At 41.0% G+C, this 17,967-nt stretch overlaps 1 protein-coding gene across 1 annotated transcript; it reads left to right on the forward strand.

Annotated features, from left to right (window-relative positions):
* The first annotated feature begins 240 nt into the window (after positions 1-240).
* LOC124276223 (T-complex protein 1 subunit alpha-like) lies at positions 241-16,072 on the forward strand. The gene is made up of 12 exons (XM_046711889.1): positions 241-351; positions 2,539-2,624; positions 4,617-4,745; positions 5,466-5,563; positions 7,101-7,211; positions 7,899-8,080; positions 10,675-10,801; positions 12,020-12,195; positions 13,110-13,233; positions 13,887-14,079; positions 14,899-15,062; positions 15,582-16,072. Exons 1-12 carry the CDS (start codon positions 279-281, stop codon positions 15,784-15,786), a joined length of 1,668 nt encoding a protein of 555 aa, XP_046567845.1. The 5' UTR covers positions 241-278; the 3' UTR covers positions 15,787-16,072.
* Positions 16,073-17,967: the final 1,895 nt, after the last annotated feature.

A 17,967-nucleotide genomic window follows, 5' to 3' on the forward strand; every position in this document is an offset into this window, starting at 1 on the left:
TAAATGTTGTGCAGCGCAACGAGAGCTTGGAAACAGGTCTTACTGCTAGTACTTACCTGTTAACTCATCATATATGGTAGCATGTTCAAATATGTATGTGTAACATATTTTACAAATTTTCTTAGATAATATTTCATATCACACAAACATCAATATTAGACGTATATAACTACTATAAAATTATTATGGTAATTGAACCATTATTTTTTTGGACAATCAAATAGCGTTCTGTATAAATAGGTTTTCAGGATAGTACTGTAGCACGATTCAGATTCATCATGGCGAGCACAAGCAAAGCACTGACGGTAGGAGGAGAAAGAACTACTGGACAGTCAGTAAGAACTCAAAATGGTGAGAAACGTTACATTTTTGATATTACTATTTGTATTTGTTACGTGTACAGTCGTTAAAAGAGCCTTTGTAAACTGTTTTAGGGTATGTCGCCAGATTTCCCTAGACCGGCAACCCACGTGTTTAGTCATGTTGAGAGCACGTTATTCTGGAATCTTCTTTAGCAACAAGCCTGCTATGCCTTAATAGCTTTCAATAAAGACCGAATATGCTTATGATGGATTTGGTCGGTGAATGGGGATGGAAACCTGTTGTCTCCACATACATACACTATTTAGTGGATTACCCGACTGTAATAAATGTGTACGAATTGTTTAGGCAGTTGTCAATACAAACATGGCATATAAATCCTGTCGTTTATTTTTGCTATGTCGTCCTAAAAAACTGTTCTCGTAATGTCTGGTAATGTTTTCCAATACGTCGAATATTTTGTAGTGAGTACAGAACATTATAACATTGCTATACTAACGCTGAAGGTGTCGTTCTCGCCACAGGTACCACAGATATGTACCCTAAACAAAGTCAAAATACAGAAACGTACCCCAGCCCATATTCTGCACCCCCCAAACCGAAACCGTATGTAGTTCAACATTACTTGTACATGGTACTGGCTAGCGAACGGTTATCGCCAATACATCAGTATCACACGTGCACAGTTCGGTCAATTACCATTACAGTATTTTTTCCCCATGGTATTTGACAACAATAAAGTACAGCAAAAGAAAATTCTTCACGGCAAGTAACATAAGAGAAAAATTAAAGAAAATGTTATGAACCCTATATAAAAATTAACTTAGTTGGGAGCATGTCCCACGACCTGTATAATAGCAAGTTCATGTTCACACGTCATTAGTTGTTTCATGCCCTATCAACCTACAGTAAAATAAGCACTCAAATAGTCATACAATCAACTGTTAGGGGTTACTGTATGGTATGAATGTATATTATTTAGTTGTGAGAAAACATCTATTTATACTGCCATGATTCCCTTCCGCCACGTTATATAAAAAAACCCATGATCGGCGGCAGTGAACATGCTGGACACATCGGTGAATAGCAAATTAAGTATCATAATTAATTCCGTTTCATTAATTTAACGAACGACGGAGTAAGTTTGCAAATACCTCCAAAATACGGCGATAACTGTTCACTAGCGATTACCTGACATTGAAAATCATGAAGGAAGTTTGATTGAAAGGGTTATCAAAGGGCAGAGGATTTAGTTAAGGGTAACATACCGTAACACAATTAAGATGAACTACCCTAAGGATCAACGAGGCATTCCAAATAAATGAGATGGGCGCCACAGGCAGTCACAGGCACTATAATTAAATGATCTAATTTCTAAATTGCATCTGTCAAACTACAGTGGTGCCCACACTCCTGCCACACTGACCCTGCTAACGTAAATTCCATTCCTGAAACTATTTCAAGCACTTGGTTTAGGCTCAGTAATATTTCACCAGGTATCAGTGTATATTTACAATTTGCAGCACGGTCATTGTCAGTTGATTTTAACACCTAGCGATATAGGTTCTCAGGGATTGGGATGGAGACCTTTGACAATGGGCCATTTTCAGGATTATTAGCAATTTTCTGAATTCAGAATGGGTCACTGCCCTTGTATCAATAGTAAACTTCAAAATTTTAATGGGCCATTTTTTATTCTAATGTGCAATATGGCCCTTGCCTTTCCCAATGCCTGGGTTCTTGTTCCCACTGTATCATGCATGGTGAAATGTTATTGTCAATATCATTAATTTTGATTGCTATATGTATTGATCTCTACTGTTTAGCATTAATGATACTTATATAAAGAAAGTGCCTTGCAAATGTGTGACCAGCCCAAGACTAAAAGTGGGTAGCATACTAGTATGATAATGCATGACTACAATTTAGATCATTCTAAGGTTTCTCTGAATCTGGTGTTCTCTAACTACTTAAGTGTAGTATTTTTCCCCGTTTCCAACAGTACTTTGTCAGTTGTATACTGTACTATTAGTTATTATCCCTCGCCACGAAGTAGAAAGGGGATATTGGTTTGAGAATCTGTTATAGGTAGGGTAGCCAAATTTGGTATGTGTTTTCAGGACATGCCTTGAACGAGTTCGAAAACAGAAACCATGTTACGATTCTTTAAAGAGTTGTTGAAACTGTGGGTGAATAAAGTTGGTTTTATCATTTCAGTTCTCGCAGCCAGCTCCATTGCCAACATTGTCAAGAGCAGCTTGGGCCCAGTGGGTCTTGACAAGATGTTAGTAGATGACATTGGGGTAAGCACAGCACCAAATTTTTCTTTGTTAAACATGTCTGTGCAGTGACCTTTGTTTTAAATCCCAGATTCATCCTAATATTATAACAGCTGATAAAATGACAAGTGTTATTTATCAGTTTGGAATTGAGGCAAATCAGGCATTTAAGCCATCAGTCAGATCAATTCACAACTAAGGGAGGCTATTATATATGGGGGTGGGGTAGCATAATGGTTAAAGCACCCTGTTGTCACGTTGAAGACCCAGGTTCGATTCCCCCACATGGGTTACAATGTGTGGTGCCCATTTCTGGTGCCCCCTGCTGGAATATTGCTAAAGGCATAAACCATACTCACTCACTATTAGTATTATATATGGCCTAATGATTGTTTCTGGCATGTTGATCATTGTGAAGTAGACCTGACTTAGACCAATAATAACTGAACAAAATTTAGGTGAACAGGGACCACATATATTTTTGCATCCGTTTCTAGCTTGCAATACAGTCATCCCTCGCCATAACGCTGGTCTTGGGGTCCATGGATGACCCCCCGCGTTATTAGACACCTGCGTTATAGTAACGATTACATAACACTGAACAAAGGCCAAGTAAAATCGTATTTTCCATGGACATAACAAAACTACTATTTCGTGTATTGTGCCCAGTCAAAACTATATCGTATTGTTGGAGGTGAAAAAAAAACCAAAACTTTGTAAATGAAAATCAAACATCACAAGGCATGATAATTCAATTGTTGTTCCTGTCATTCTACCTGTTATTCAACTAAGCCAGAAATAGCAATCAGCTGTGCACAGATCAATGTTTTGGTCCAATGTACCGGTGATTCAGTTAAAAACGATCCCAAAATATAACATCAAAGAATTTCTATTCCATTATCAGAATAATTTATATATCAAGCAGTTATTCTAACAGAGATCTTATATATTGCTATCGTATAAGTATAATGCATGTTTTCTACGAACATATTTAACATAATTATGAGCATTGCTAAGCACTTTGGGTTACCTGGCTGGATACATTTTACGTAGGAGACAGTTTGACAAGTCACCGCTGACTTCCCGCGGTACGTGCCACTTTGATTGTAAAAACAAAATGTTGGCAATTAATTGTCAAATATGACTTCAGTGAGTCAATAATGCGGGGTCTTGTGATCAATGGATGACATGGCTGTAATCTGTTCGAGATTGCTGAGAAAAATGTGAAATTGGTGCTATCGCGGTAGGCACGAAAAACGGACCATCACGAATGTGGTAAGCGGGCGTTGTATGGAATGAGGTAATGCCATTTCACTCGCGGTTTCTCCGTTGTTATTGTAAACAGTTTTAATGAATGAAAATGGGATTGAATTTAATCAAATAAAATGTGTTTTCTGACATCATACATTCTCGGATGGCGGTGTTTACCCGCGTTATTACACGGTGTGTTGCATCACAGCAAACGTAAGTACTCGGCTGATGGCATGTCTTTATGATAAAGTTATTACAATGTTTCCCTGCTCATCTATTATTATTGAGAAAAAAACCTGCATGTTTTAAGCATCTGAAAAAACATGGATGTGTACGATAAACACTGTTAATTGCAATCCGCACTGAATTTCAATAGTTTACAACATGATTAACCAGAGCTCAACAGCGGATTTGTTGATGTGCCATTTTCGATGACGTGAAGATGTGTCATCACTGGGCAACCTTTTTTATGGGAGCCACGGATTACGGTTTAACCGAATCTGCGGTATCGCGAAGAGCGTTATTGCGAAGGATGACTGTACTTCAGTGAGTTATATTTATAGAGGTAGTGGGGTAGCTTAGTGGTTAAACTGTTAGCTCATCATCCCGAAGACCCGGGTTCAATTCCACACATGGATACAATGTGTGAAGCACATTACTGGTGTAGCCCACCTTGATATTGCTGGAATATTGTTAAAAGCTTAAATCTATACTATCTCACTCATTCATGAATGGTGTCATGTTGACATTTCACTTACATTTCAGGATGTGACCATCACAAATGACGGTGCCACTATTCTGAAGCTGTTAGAGGTTGAACATCCAGCAGCCAAAGTCTTGGTGGAGTTGGCAGACCTTCAAGACCAGGAAGTTGGTGATGGAACCACTTCTGTGGTGAGTTACTTCCCTTTGGTTGCACAGCACTCGCCTTCTGCATTGTTGGCAGCAATAGTGTATAGAGCTTGGCGAGCAGGTTGTTGCTGTCTGGAGGCTTTTCACAGTGTAGGGCTTGCCATTATGACACTTAGTGTAGAAGATACGCTACCTTCACAGTGTAATGATGAAATGTGTTAACTGATGTGGTCTTTTCCTCGGACATGATACAATCCAGTTCTTAGACTTCAGAGCAGGTTATGCCTCCAGTACTTCAAATATTCAAACTATTGAGCATCTAATGGAGAAAAGGTGAAAGGTTGTTTAAGCATGTTGAGTCGGACACTGATCCTATGGTTGGCATGTGTTGTCCCTCAAGCTATTCACTCTCTGGTTTGTGGCCTGGGCCCCGTTTCATAGTAGCGTTAAGGTGGTCGAGCTCCCATACTTTAACATAGACTTACGACAGTCTTAGCGCTACGATAGCTTTGTGAATCGGGGCCCTGGACTCCAGAAATGACAGAAGTGTGATGCTGCTGGCATTAGTATGGCGTCAAACAGGTGACAAGGCAATTTCCGTCTAGGACAAGCAACATTAGTGATGCTCTGCTTTGTTTGGGATAAGCAAATATCATTGAGGACCCTGAAGTTTGATGATGTTCCATGATTATGTTCATGTCCTGGTCCAGAAAACAATCTGGTATGATGTGTTGTTTATTGTGTCTCTTGTTTGTGTTGTAGGTGATTATTGCTGCTGAGCTCCTGAAGAATGCAGATGAGCTTGTCAAGTGTAAAATTCACCCCACCTCCATCATCAGTGGCTACAGGCTGGCCTGCAAGTGAGTGCATGTGACACCATGTTCTGTTGAAGATATAGTGCTTGACATTCCTAACTAAAGGGTAGGCAAGCATAAGTTACTGAATGTGAGGCTGAACTGCTTGATGAATCAGTTACTGTGAGGCTGAACACCTTGATGAATCAGTTACTGTGAGGCTGAACTGCTTGATGAATCAGTTACTGTAAGGCTGAACAGCTTGATGAATCAGTTGCTGTGAGGCTGAACACCTTGATGAATCAGTTACTGTGAGGCTGAACAGCTTGATGAATCAGTTACTGTGAGGCTGAACAGCTTGATGAATCAGTTACTGTAAGGCTGAACACCTTGATGAATCAGTTGCTGTGAGGCTGAACACCTTGATGAATCAGTTACTGTGAGGCTGAACAGCTTGATGAATCAGTTACTGTGAGGCTGAACAGCTTGATGAATCAGTTACTGTGAGGCTGAACAGCTTGATAAATCAGTTACTGTGAGGCTGAACACCTTGATGAATCAGTTACTGTGAGGCTGAACAGCTTGATGAATCAGTTACTGTGAGGCTGAACAGCTTGATGAATCAGTTACTGTGAGGCTGAACAGCTTGATGAATCAGTTACTGTGAGGCTGACCAGCTTGATGAATCAGTTACTGTGAGGCTGAACAGCTTGATGAATCAGTTACTGTGAGGCTGAACAGCTTGATGAATCAGTTACTGTGAGGCTGAACTGCTTGATGAATCAGTTACTGTGAGACTGAACTGCTTGATGAATCAGTTACTGTGAGACTGAACTGCTTGATGAATCAGTTACTGTGAGGCTGAACACCTTGATGAATCAGTTACTGTGAGGCTGAACAGCTTGATGAATCAGTTACTGTGAGGCTGAACAGCTTGATGAATCAGTTACTGTTAAAGCTTGTTTCTAGATGCTTTATTACTGTTTGTAATGCAGAACAGCTTTATGGTAGTTACTCAGTTGATGCTTATTAGATTTAACAGCTTGATGGTATGGACAGTTTCTGAGGCTGGACAATACAGATTGGTTGCAGGGCTGCAACGATTTGGTTCGATTCACCGAAATCGACCTGCCGTGATATTGCTTGAATATTGCTAAAAGCGGCGTAAAACCATACTCACTGAAAATCGAATCTGTCACCTTAGTTTTGATTTTCGATAACCATTATCACTATTTCGATTCAATATTTGAGTACCTATTCAAATTATTTCCACACAGCCAGAATGTAATTTTGACTCGAACTCGAGCAGTTTCGAGCAATGAAATAAGACGAAAGGTGATTGGTTGACGTTGGGCAAATTATCCAATGAGAATTATTGTTAGTAGACAGCGCCAAGTTGACGATGGAGTTCACACTTAAAAAAGCCGAGTCTGAGAGTTAAATTAGATCTGATGTTTTTACATGTATAAAGAATCGAATCGAATCGAAAATGATCGAATCGAGGGTCCAATATCGAAAATCGAATCGAGGTCTGGTTGAATCGTTGCAGCCCTAGTTGGTTGTAGTTTGGAACAGCTTAATGATACTGACTGTCTGTTTTCAGAGAGGCTGTCAAGTACATCCAGGAGAATCTGACCATCAATGTTGATGAACTTGGACGGGACTGCATCGTGAACGCTGCCAAGACAAGCATGTCCAGCAAGATCATTGGAGCGTATCCTTCCATATTGTAGTCATTATTCAGAGACTTTACTCATCTGTAAAAGTTCACGTTATTTGTTCGCATGACATGTCTTGATGTGTGTGGGTAGTCATCATTAATGCTGTATGGCTGCTGAACATGCTACATAACCCTTAGAGGTTTCATGTATTTATATGGCATTTGGTAAAACCTAACAGTCCTCTTTAACATGGTTACTGTAAGACAGTAGAATAATTTTGGACCCTTGTAAATGCCAAAGTTATGCTTTAGTTTGAAAATGGTTGCATAAATGTGATTGACATGGTTAACTTGCTTGAACATAGATCTGAAAAGGTCTGTTTTCACAGTATCAGTCATAGAAGACAGGGTGCCATTGTACAAAGCAACCACAGCACTATGACTGTTGTAAGTCTATGCTTAGGTGTGGGAGTTATGGTCACCTACAGGTCACTCTTCGCACCATGATTGTAAGTCTATGCTTAGGTGTGGGAGTTACGGTCACCTTCGCACAGATTGCTCTCTTCAACGGCACCATGATCCTACTACCCCTAGTACCTCGTGACAATCCTGAAACATTCGTCTTTGAAAATCTTGCCGGAATCTCATTTGACCACTTGCCTCGGTGAGAAACAATAAAAATGGATACTTGCAGCAGTTCAATATTTTTGTTGAATGAGTTCAGTTCCTTAACCCGCCTAGTGAATCTGATTTTTTTGCCAACATGTGTGTGGATGCAGGTTACCTGATCAAGACCCCTGATGGCAAGGGAGGCTATAGATATCCAATAAAGGCTATCAATGTTCTCAAGGCTCACGGCAAAAGTAGCAAGGAGTCACTCCTCATCAATGGATATGCCCTAAACTGCTCCGTGGCATCACAAGGTGGGTTATCAGGGTGCACAGCTCGATCTGTTATTTGTTGCGAGTTCTAAATATGGATGAAATTGATAAATTCTTTGTTGCAATATTGATTGTGCTTTGAGGGACAGGTCTCACCAAGTGGTCAACATCAGCATGTAGTGACCTGTCTATTTTGTCTTCTCTCACATGGGCAGGTGGGGACAGCCTAGTGGTTAACATCAGCATGTAGTGACCTGTCTATTTTGTCTTCTCTCACATGGGGAGGTGGGGACAGCCTAGTGGTTAACATCAGCATGTAGTGACCTGTCTATTTTCTATTTTGTCTTCTTCTCACATGGGCAGGTGGGGACAGCCTAGTGGTTAACATCAGCATGTAGTGACCTGTCTATTTTGTCTCACATTCTCACATGGGACAGGTAGTGGTTAACATCAGCATGTAGTGACCTGTCTATTTTGTCTTCTCTCACATGGGCAGGTGGGGACAGCCTAGTGGTTAACATCACAGTGACCTAGTGGTTAACATCAGCATGTAGTGACCTGTCTATTTTGTCTTCTCTCACATGGGGAGGTGGGGACAGCCTAGTGGTTAACATCAGCATGTAGTGACCTGTCTATTTTGTCTTCTCTCACATGGGCAGGTGGGGACAGCCTAGTGGTTAACATCAGCATGTAGTGACCTGTCTATTTTGTCTTCTCTCACATGGGGAGGTGGGGACAGCCTAGTGGTTAACATCAGCATGTAGTGACCTGTCTATTTTGTCTTCTCTCACATGGGAGGTGGGGGGACAGCCTAGTGGTTAACATCAGCATGTAGTGACCTGTCTATTTTGTCTTCTCTCACATCACATGGGGATGTGGGGACAGCCTAGTGGTTAACATCAGCATGTAGTGACCTGTCTATTTTGTCTTCTCTCACATGGGGAGGTGGGGACAGCATAGTGGTTAACATCAGCATGTAGTGACCTGTCTATTTTGTCTTCTCTCACATGGGGAGGTGGGGACAGCCTAGTGGTTAACATCAGCATGTAGTGACCTGTCTATTTTGTCTTCTCTCACATGGGGAGGTGGGGACAGCATAGTGGTTAACATCAGCATGTAGTGACCTGTCTATTTTGTCTTCTCTCACTTGGGGAGGTGGGGACAGCCTAGTGGTTAACATCAGCATGTAGTGACCTGTCTATTTTGTCTTCTCTCACATTGGCAGGTGGGGACAGCATAGTGGTTAACATCAGCATGTAGTGACCTGTCTATTTTGTCTTCTCTCACATGGGGAGGTGGGGACAGCCTAGTGGTTAACATCAGCATGTAGTGACCTGTCTATTTTGTCTTCTCTCACTTGGGGAGGTGGGGACAGCATAGTGGTTAACATCAGCATGTAGTGACCTGTCTATTTTGTCTTCTCTCACATGGGCAGGTGGGGACAGCCTAGTGGTTAACATCAGCATGTAGTGACCTGTCTATTTTGTCTTCTCTCACATGGGGAGGTGGGGACAGCCTAGTGGTTAACAGTGTGCGAAATGTTCGCTGATCCTGTGGTCCCTGGCTAGTAAAAATTGATCAAGACCACTTAATGATAAGTTTGCACTGTTGGCCAGTTAATTTTGTATTGGTAGTTAAGTAAATCAACAATTGTTATTTGGGACCAGTGAAGTACAGACAGGACCACTAATTATTTTCCATTCACTGATCATATGGTCTAGTGGGAAATTAAGAAAGATTTGTTTTCCTGGGTTATAGCATTCGCTCGTCACGCCGAAGGCCCAGGTATGATTCCCCGCATGGGTACAATGTGTGAAGCCGATTTCTGAGGTCCTACGTCGTGATGTTGCTGGAATATTGCTAAAGACGGCATATACCTTACTCCCTCACTCTTCTCTCAGTTGAAAACGTTTCTAAACAGCTGTTGTCATTGATTTTATAATAAATACATGGGCGATCTCGTGCCAAAATACATAAGCTGCATTTGCGAGATTGACAGGTTATGTTAGCTCTTTTCATGAGCAATCAATACGAACGATAGCAATCCATGTCTTCTGCATTACGCACATGATTTTTAGAAATATATTCCGTACCCATATGTTTAAACCTTTTGTGTATCAAGCATTTTTCAGTGTGTAATTGATACGCTACAATGATTTTTCAATGTGTACTTGGACATTTTCGATGGATATTTTACCCGGATACGCAGCTTATCTGGGCCTCTGAACACTGTCAAAGCAACCTGTGAAGGTCTGGGTTAGAATTGATCTTCAGTAAGTCATGCTTGTCATAAGAGGCAACTAACGGGATCGGGTGGTCAGGCTCGCTGACTTGGTTGCCACATGTCATTGTATCCCACTAGCGTAGATCAATACTCATGGTGTTGATCACTGGATTTTCTGGTCCAGACTCGATTATTTACAGACCGGCACCATATAGTTGGAATATCACTGAGTGTGGTGTAAAGCTAAACTCACTGAATCACTCGTTTGACTAGTCCAGGGTTGATTATGTACAGGATGCCATCCTCAATCTAAATACAGCTTGAAATTAATCTACGAGTGTTACGTTTGCAAGAAGGTTGTTTTGAGGGAATCAGTATACCTTTTATGACATGAGTTTCATGTTTCTTTCAGCAATGAAGAAGAGGATAGTTGGTGCCAAGATTGCCTGTCTTGACTTCAGTCTTCAGAAAACTAAGATGCATCTAGGTGTACAGGTCCTTGTAGAAGATCCTTCCAAACTAGATGGTATCCGACAAAGGTGAGAGTGCAGTCTCACCCATCACTGTGATCATATAATTACAAATAACAAAAGATTTCATAATGTATCTGTCACTTACGAGGGATGTTTTACTCCTATATATCTGCAGACATGAAGTAATTACTTACTTACTTAGGCCTGACACCCCTCGTGGGGCATAGGCCGTCCACTACAGATATCCAGATCCCCCTGTCTTGGACTTTCCTCTCCTTGTGGTTCCAAGTGAATACACTGTTCTTTATATCATCATCGAGGTTGCATTGCCAGGTGTTTTGGGCCTGCCTTTCCTTTTCTCCCAGGGGCGACGGGGTAGCCTAGTGGTTAGAGCGTTTCCTTGTCACGCCAAAGACCTGGGTTCGATTCCCCAAATGTGTACAATGTGTGAAGCCCATTTCTGGTGTCCCTCGCCGTGATATTGCTGGAATATTGCTAAAAGCGGCGTAAAACTAAACTCACTCACTCTTTTCCCCTATTTGTCCCCTGAGGATAAAGTAATTGTCGTCAATGTTTACCATGTTTACATTTTTAAAGGAAAAGGAAACCTTTTTGTGTGTTGCACTGAAATACGTTTCTGCATTTGGAGCTAGTGTGCTTCTGCTTACTGAATTAAACATTTCAAGAAACACGATAAATGTTCCCGGTGTTACCATTTACAGTGTTCAGAACATTACAGAGCTAATTGTTTACCTGTTATTAAATGTAATATATTCTTTTTTGTGTTGTGTTGGTTTAAGAAGTTTGATTAAACTGATAGTTTATGTAGAATATTAGGATTACACCATCAGACAAAGAATGTACAGTTATGTGCAGTGTGCATAGTAGTTTCCCTGAAAGTTATTAGCCCACAAAATAATTCACTAGCCTGAAATTTTAATGTAGAAACTAACCAAACGATTACGAAAATAGATGAGAATAAGATATTGTCGGCATGATCGGATTTCCTCATTAAGCTGCTTAATATGATGAAGATTTTTATCAGGCCATAATTTTGGATGATTTAAAAGTGTATTATAAATTAACAAGTCGGAGAAAGTGGTATATTTACAAAATGACCCCATGAAGATTCACTAGCCAGTCAGGCCAGTGACTGTGGAGATTTACTGGCCCGACTGGATTTTTACTAGCCAAAGGCTAGCGAGCAGTCGCTTTTTCGCACAGTGGTTGTGTGTACATTCATTGCTGATAATCACTGTATATTTTTTCTTCCCTTGTGAACAGAGAATCTGACATCACCAAGGAGAAGATCCAAAAGATCATCAGCGCTGGTGCCAATGTAATTCTGACAACAGGTGGCATTGATGACTTGTGTCTGAAGTACTTCGTAGAGGCTGGCGCCATGGCGGTCAGGCGGTGTAAGAAGGCTGACCTCAAGAGGATAGCCAGAGCTACTGGAGGTGGGTCAAGGGGGGGGTTACTGTTAATATATGGCCATGTCACCGTCAGTGGGCTTTCTTGTGGGTTCTCTACAAAGGTTATTATCCCCTCTGTGAAGTGGCATACATATAGGACCTGGGGCGGTGGTGTAGCCAAGTGTTATAGCGATCGCTCGTCATGCCGAAGACCCAGGTTCGATTCCCTACATGGGTACTATGTGTGAAGTCCATTTCTGGTGTCCCCCGTTCTGATATTGCTGGAATATTGCTAAAAGTGGCGTAAAACCATACTTTCTCTTCACACATATAGAAATTGTTGCTTTCAGTCTATCAAGTTCTTTTTCTGAAGCATTACTCAAAGATTGTTCAGGATTTCTTGATCAAACTTCGCACATACATTCTTCTGGTCATTAGGCTTTAGGGATATAGTCAACTTTTCTTGGCAATAAACTTGACATAGCTCATATACCTTTAATATTTCTTGTTTAAACATCGCCAAGATTTAATTGTAAGGAAACTTTTGTTTCTTCATCTTATCAGTTTTCCATGAGTATATTTATTTCATACAAACACTGAAAAGCCAATGTATGATACCCACTTCTACATGAAACACTTCTTGTTTCAGTCTTAGTAAAATCAGATCTATTCTAGATCTAAATAAGATTATAGCCAAATCAGGTAACTTCATTTGGACGTAAGGGGAACTTTGACCCACAATCAATGTGAAAGATACATGCTGATGCTGGCTTTCTAAAACAATTTGGCTGAAAGTCCTTTACAGCCAGTGATAGGGAAAGTCGAGCTCTGCCAAGTCACCCCACAATACAAATGTACTAGGTTACATTCATTCATCATTGGCTGATTGACACACCACTTCAAGCCACCTCCGTACATAGTGGTACTGTAGTCTCAGTAATGAATAATGTACATTGTAGCCACATTCCTGATGACACTGGCCAACCTGGACGGAGAGGAGTCGTTCGAGACGTCTATGCTGGGACAAGCTGAGGAGGTGGTCACAGAGAGAATCTGTGATGATGAGCTTATTGTCATCAAAGGGTGAGCTTCTATACTTCCCATAGTGTGATCTTTGTCCCAGTTACTGTTACAATGGTAACCAGTAAAGTTACAATAACATGGAGGATGACTTATTATTGATTTACTGAGCAGATGATGAAGATAGTAATGTGCTAGAATCATTCTCCACTCCCTGTCTGGTTGTATCATGGTTTTTCAGCACCATACCCATACTGTTTCAAAGCGACCCATGAAGATCCGGTTTAGAACTGATCTTCAGTAACCTATTTTTGTCGTAAAAGGCGACCAATGTGATCGGGTGGTCAGGCTTACTGACTTGGTTGACACATGTCATCGCATCCGAATTGCGTAGATCAATGCTCATACTGTTGATCACTGGAATCTCTGGTCCAGACTCAATTATTTACCGACTGCCGCCATATAGCTGGAATGTTGCTGAGTGTGGCCTACACCTAAACTCTCTCACTGTTTCAAAGGCTTAAAGGCTTTTCACCTGCATCACATGAGGATTTCATCACACATCAAAGTAACACAAACTGAAAATTCTAAATCCTACTCAGAAATAAATATAACTCAACTACTTATCCTGTCTTCACTGTTGGAAGCCGCATGTAACATGCTGGCCTTAAAAAAAGTATTGTAAAAAGGTAAAACAATAACTGTTTTGCTTGAAGGACTAAGGCTCGAACTGCCGCGTCAATCATCCTACGAGGAGCCAACGACTTCATGTGTGATGAGATGGAGCGATCTGTTCATGATGCCCTGTGTGTGGTCCGGCGAGTGTTGGAATCCAAGACCGTCGTTGTTGGAGGTGGTGCTGTTGAAGCAGCTCTGTCCATATATTTGGAGAATTTTGCAACATCCCTGGTAAATATGATTCTTTATCCATGTGTTAGGGCTCGGGTGGTACAACCTGCTATGATACAGTATGTGCCACATTTGGGAGGCTATGTCATAAATGTCATGTTACAGAAATAACAACACTAGCTAAACTCCTTATTAAGAGCTGGGTTGCAAGTGGTCTTCGGCAAGCTGCCAACCCATGTTTGTAAGAGGCAACATAGAGGATTGGGTCGTCACACTCACTATGACTTTTTACTGCTACCCCACCACCCCTTTTCTGATAGCAAAATAGAGTAAACCCATGTATCGATTTCAAGTGTCTGACTGCTGTAAAACAGGACCTATCTCTATCACTGCATCATCTGACCCTGGCTGCAGGGAACAACAATGGATGTGGTGATGCATGGTATGGAAAAATTGGTCACACAGCATATATAGGTTGTGCTATGAAAATGGTTCTTGACAATTGTTTTGGATTGAAGATTGTTAGTATATAGTCTTTGGCACCTGTTTACACTGATTTAGTTCTATGTGTCCAAATGCTGATGATTGGATGTTCATTGTATGTTTTTTGGATGAAAGACTGCCTATAAGTGGTCTTTGGATCCTACATACACTGATTTAATGTGTTCAAATACTTATGATCACTGGGGTGGTAGGGTAGCGTAGTGGTTAAAGCGTTCGCTCATCATGCCGAAGACCCGGGTTCGATTCCCCACATGGTTACAATGTGTGAAGCCCATTTCTGGTGTCCCCGCCGTGGTATTGTTGGAATATTGCTAAAAGCGGCGCGTAAAAGTCACTCACTCACTCACTCACTCATGATCACTGCCTGTTTTCCAGTCATCAAGAGAGCAGCTGGCTATAGCTGAGTTTGCCAAATCCCTACTCGTCATCCCGAAACAGTTGTCAGTGAATGCAGCCCAAGACTCTACTGATCTGGTGGCCAAATTAAGGGCATACCACAACACCTCCCAGACCAAGGCAGAACACAGCGATCTCAAGTGGTGAGTGGAAGTTTTATTGGCTATCATAGTCAGATACTGTTGTTTTAAACTTTGTGTTGAACATACTGTTGTTTAAATTTTGTGTCGAACATATACTGTGTCTCGAAGTAAATTCTTCAACCCTTTATTCATTGTTTTGTCAGTTGCATCGAACCTAGGATAACTCAAACAATGTACTTTGTTCCTTTCAACCTTGACACAACAGTCTTTGACTGTATTAGGGTTTGACATGTTTAAAGGATGATTGAATGTCTATAGAGGTATTTCATCACTTCATCACAAAGATGATTTTGCTGTTACTACTGGTACCGGACCTGGTACCGAACCCTCTGTTCAGTAGGCCCTGTAATGATCCCTGTTGTAATTCTGGGGAAATTGCCTCTCATATGAGTCCAGCTCGAGGACTTGATCAAGTGTGTATAATTTACCTGTATCAATCAGAGGATTTTGTGGTCCAGACACTTGGTTCTTGGCAATTTTTGTTGCCGATAATAACACTGATGACTTCTTTTCTTGCAGGATTGGCCTGGACCTGGTAGAGGGCATCGTTCGGGACAACAAGAAAGCTGGAGTTCTTGAGCCGGCAATGTCAAAGGTCAAGTCACTGAAGTTTGCCACAGAGGCTGCCATCACAATTCTGCGTATTGATGATATGATCAAAATGACCCCTGAACAAAAACAAGGAAGTTCGTACCAGGACGCTATCCGGAGGGGAGACTTGTGATGACCTGTCAGGGAGTTTAGAAGGACTGTTTACATTATCAGCTTCTAGGGGTGACTCTGTTACCATCCTTTGTATCATGTTTTGCCACACTCATTGTCTCTGACAAGCGTCAGTTTGTGTTGGCACACATTGTCTCTATCTGATGAGCGTCAGGTTGTTGGCAACTCAGAATTTTGGGACAAGTGTCACGAATTTGCATCTAAGTGCTTCATTATTTAATTTATCACCACCAACTGTGTGAAGAATTCCTGTACTCACGATTTCGAAATAAAAGTGCTATCTCTGATGATGTTTATCATTGTTTATTCCTGGTTTCAGAAGAACTCTGGTAGTTTTAGATTTTGATAGGAGTGAACTGAGCTGAACTTTTTAAGGTGTGGAAGGATAACAATATATGGATGGACAGTTTTTTATCCCCCCGGCATGTAATGCGGGGGGATATAGTCGACACCTCGTCCGTCCGTCCGTAATCATTTTGTTTCCGGAGCATAACTAAAAAAACGTTCAATATTTTTCAACAACACTTGGTAGATATATCTAACAGAACCTAAAGTGGTGCCTTTTGCTATTTACAGATTTTTGGCATTTCTATTTTCTTGGTTTCCATGGAAACGATTTGAACGTAGTCTCAAAAGGGAGAGGTGGGCTTTGTTTCCGGAGCACAACTCGAAAACCATTCAATATCTTTCAACAGAACTTGGCAGATATATGAGACAGATCTTTAAGTGGTGCCTCTTGCTATTTGCAGATTTTTGTCATATTTATTTTTCCCGGTTTCCATGGAAATGATCTGGACATAGTCTCAACTGAGAGGGGTGAGCTTCGTTTCCGGAGCACAACTCGGAAACAGTTCAATATCTTTCTGCAAGACTTGGTAGATATAGTGGTGCCTTTTGCTATTTGCAGATTTTTGGCATTTTTATTTTTCATGATTTCCATGGACAAATTGGACCTAGTCCAAAAAAATCAAGTTGGACTTTAAGTAATTGTCAGTTGATTTGTTCTTTCAAATTTATGGGGGCCAGGGGGATTTGTCATCTTCTGATGACTCTTGTTTATTACAGTGGTGGTGACGTTTTGGTGCAGATGCTACCACCCTTATCAAGCATCATTCTTAGTGCTCCAACTTCTAAAAGTCTCTCAAGTTATGATGGTGTGTTTATATGCACGTTTAGATATGACAGTAAACTCCATGTCTGTCAGTTCATTGTAAGCATGTTCGTTTAAATACATATTAAGGGGAGCCCCAGACACTTCGTGAAGTTTGTGTATGTTACAGTTGAAATGCAACTTCTGGTTACAAACTTCCTTGAGAGGCATTTTAGAAGTTGTAAGTATGGAAAACCAATTTCTGTGGATATTCACACCCTGGATATAACAACCCAGAATTGGTGATCCGTTTAGTTTATTATAGCTGTAGTTAAACATATAGTATTTTCACCAGTCTGCAAAAGGGATCATTTCTATTCAAGAAGGAAGTCAACTCTTTTCAACATCACAGTCGGTGGTGTAGCATAGTACCAATGTATATGTGTAGTACCGGTACACTTGATTGCATTCTAGACCTGTCAAGCGTTGGTGGGGTAGTCTAGTGGTTAGCCTAGTCCTCCTGTCGTGATGTTGCTGGAATATTGCTTAAAACCATACCCGATCTCATTAGACCTGTGAAGATCCAGGTTAGAATTGGTCTTCACCAACCCATGCTTGTCGTAAAAGGCGACTAACGGGATCAGGTGTTCAGGCTCGCTGACTTAGTCAACATATATCATCGTATCCCAATTGCATACATCGAGGGGCAGTGGGGTAGCCTAATGGTTTAAGTGCTGTTGATCACCGGAATTTACATGGGTACAACTGAAGCCCATTTTTACAGTCCCCGCCGTATATGTTGCTATATTGCGTTAATTAAGCACCGTAAAACCAAATTCAAAAGTAAATATTATCAATGCTTGTGTGTTGATCACTGGATCCAGATGAAATTTACAGACAGAATGCATATATATGCCTGTATTGCACGTGCATCAAAAGTAAATATTATCGCAGAGTGTCATAAGGATAATGAAATTCAGAAGATGCTATATGCTGTATTTCGATCACACACATGCAGGGGTCTTTCGACTGAAAACACAGTCTTGTTGTTTGATAGTCTTGTTGTGATACTGGAAATTTGAACGTTGAAGC

The sequence above is a fragment of the Haliotis rubra genome, unplaced genomic scaffold (genome assembly GCF_003918875.1).
Source record: "Haliotis rubra isolate DU_JTF1 unplaced genomic scaffold, ASM391887v1 Scf207, whole genome shotgun sequence".
In the NCBI taxonomy this organism is placed as follows: domain Eukaryota; kingdom Metazoa; phylum Mollusca; class Gastropoda; order Lepetellida; family Haliotidae; genus Haliotis; species Haliotis rubra.

What these genes read in the sequence shown, in the direction of transcription:
- LOC124276223 (XM_046711889.1), top strand. Translation starts at nt 279, where the DNA reads ATGGCGAGCACAAGCAAAGCACTGACGGTAGGAGGAGAAAGAACTACT. An exon ending in CTGCTCCGTGGCATCACAAG is followed by an intron (nt 8,081 to 10,674) that starts GTGGGTTATCAG and finishes TGTTTCTTTCAG; the next exon opens with CAATGAAGAAGAGGATAGTT. An exon ending in CTAGATGGTATCCGACAAAG is followed by an intron (nt 10,802 to 12,019) that starts GTGAGAGTGCAG and finishes CCTTGTGAACAG; the next exon opens with AGAATCTGACATCACCAAGG.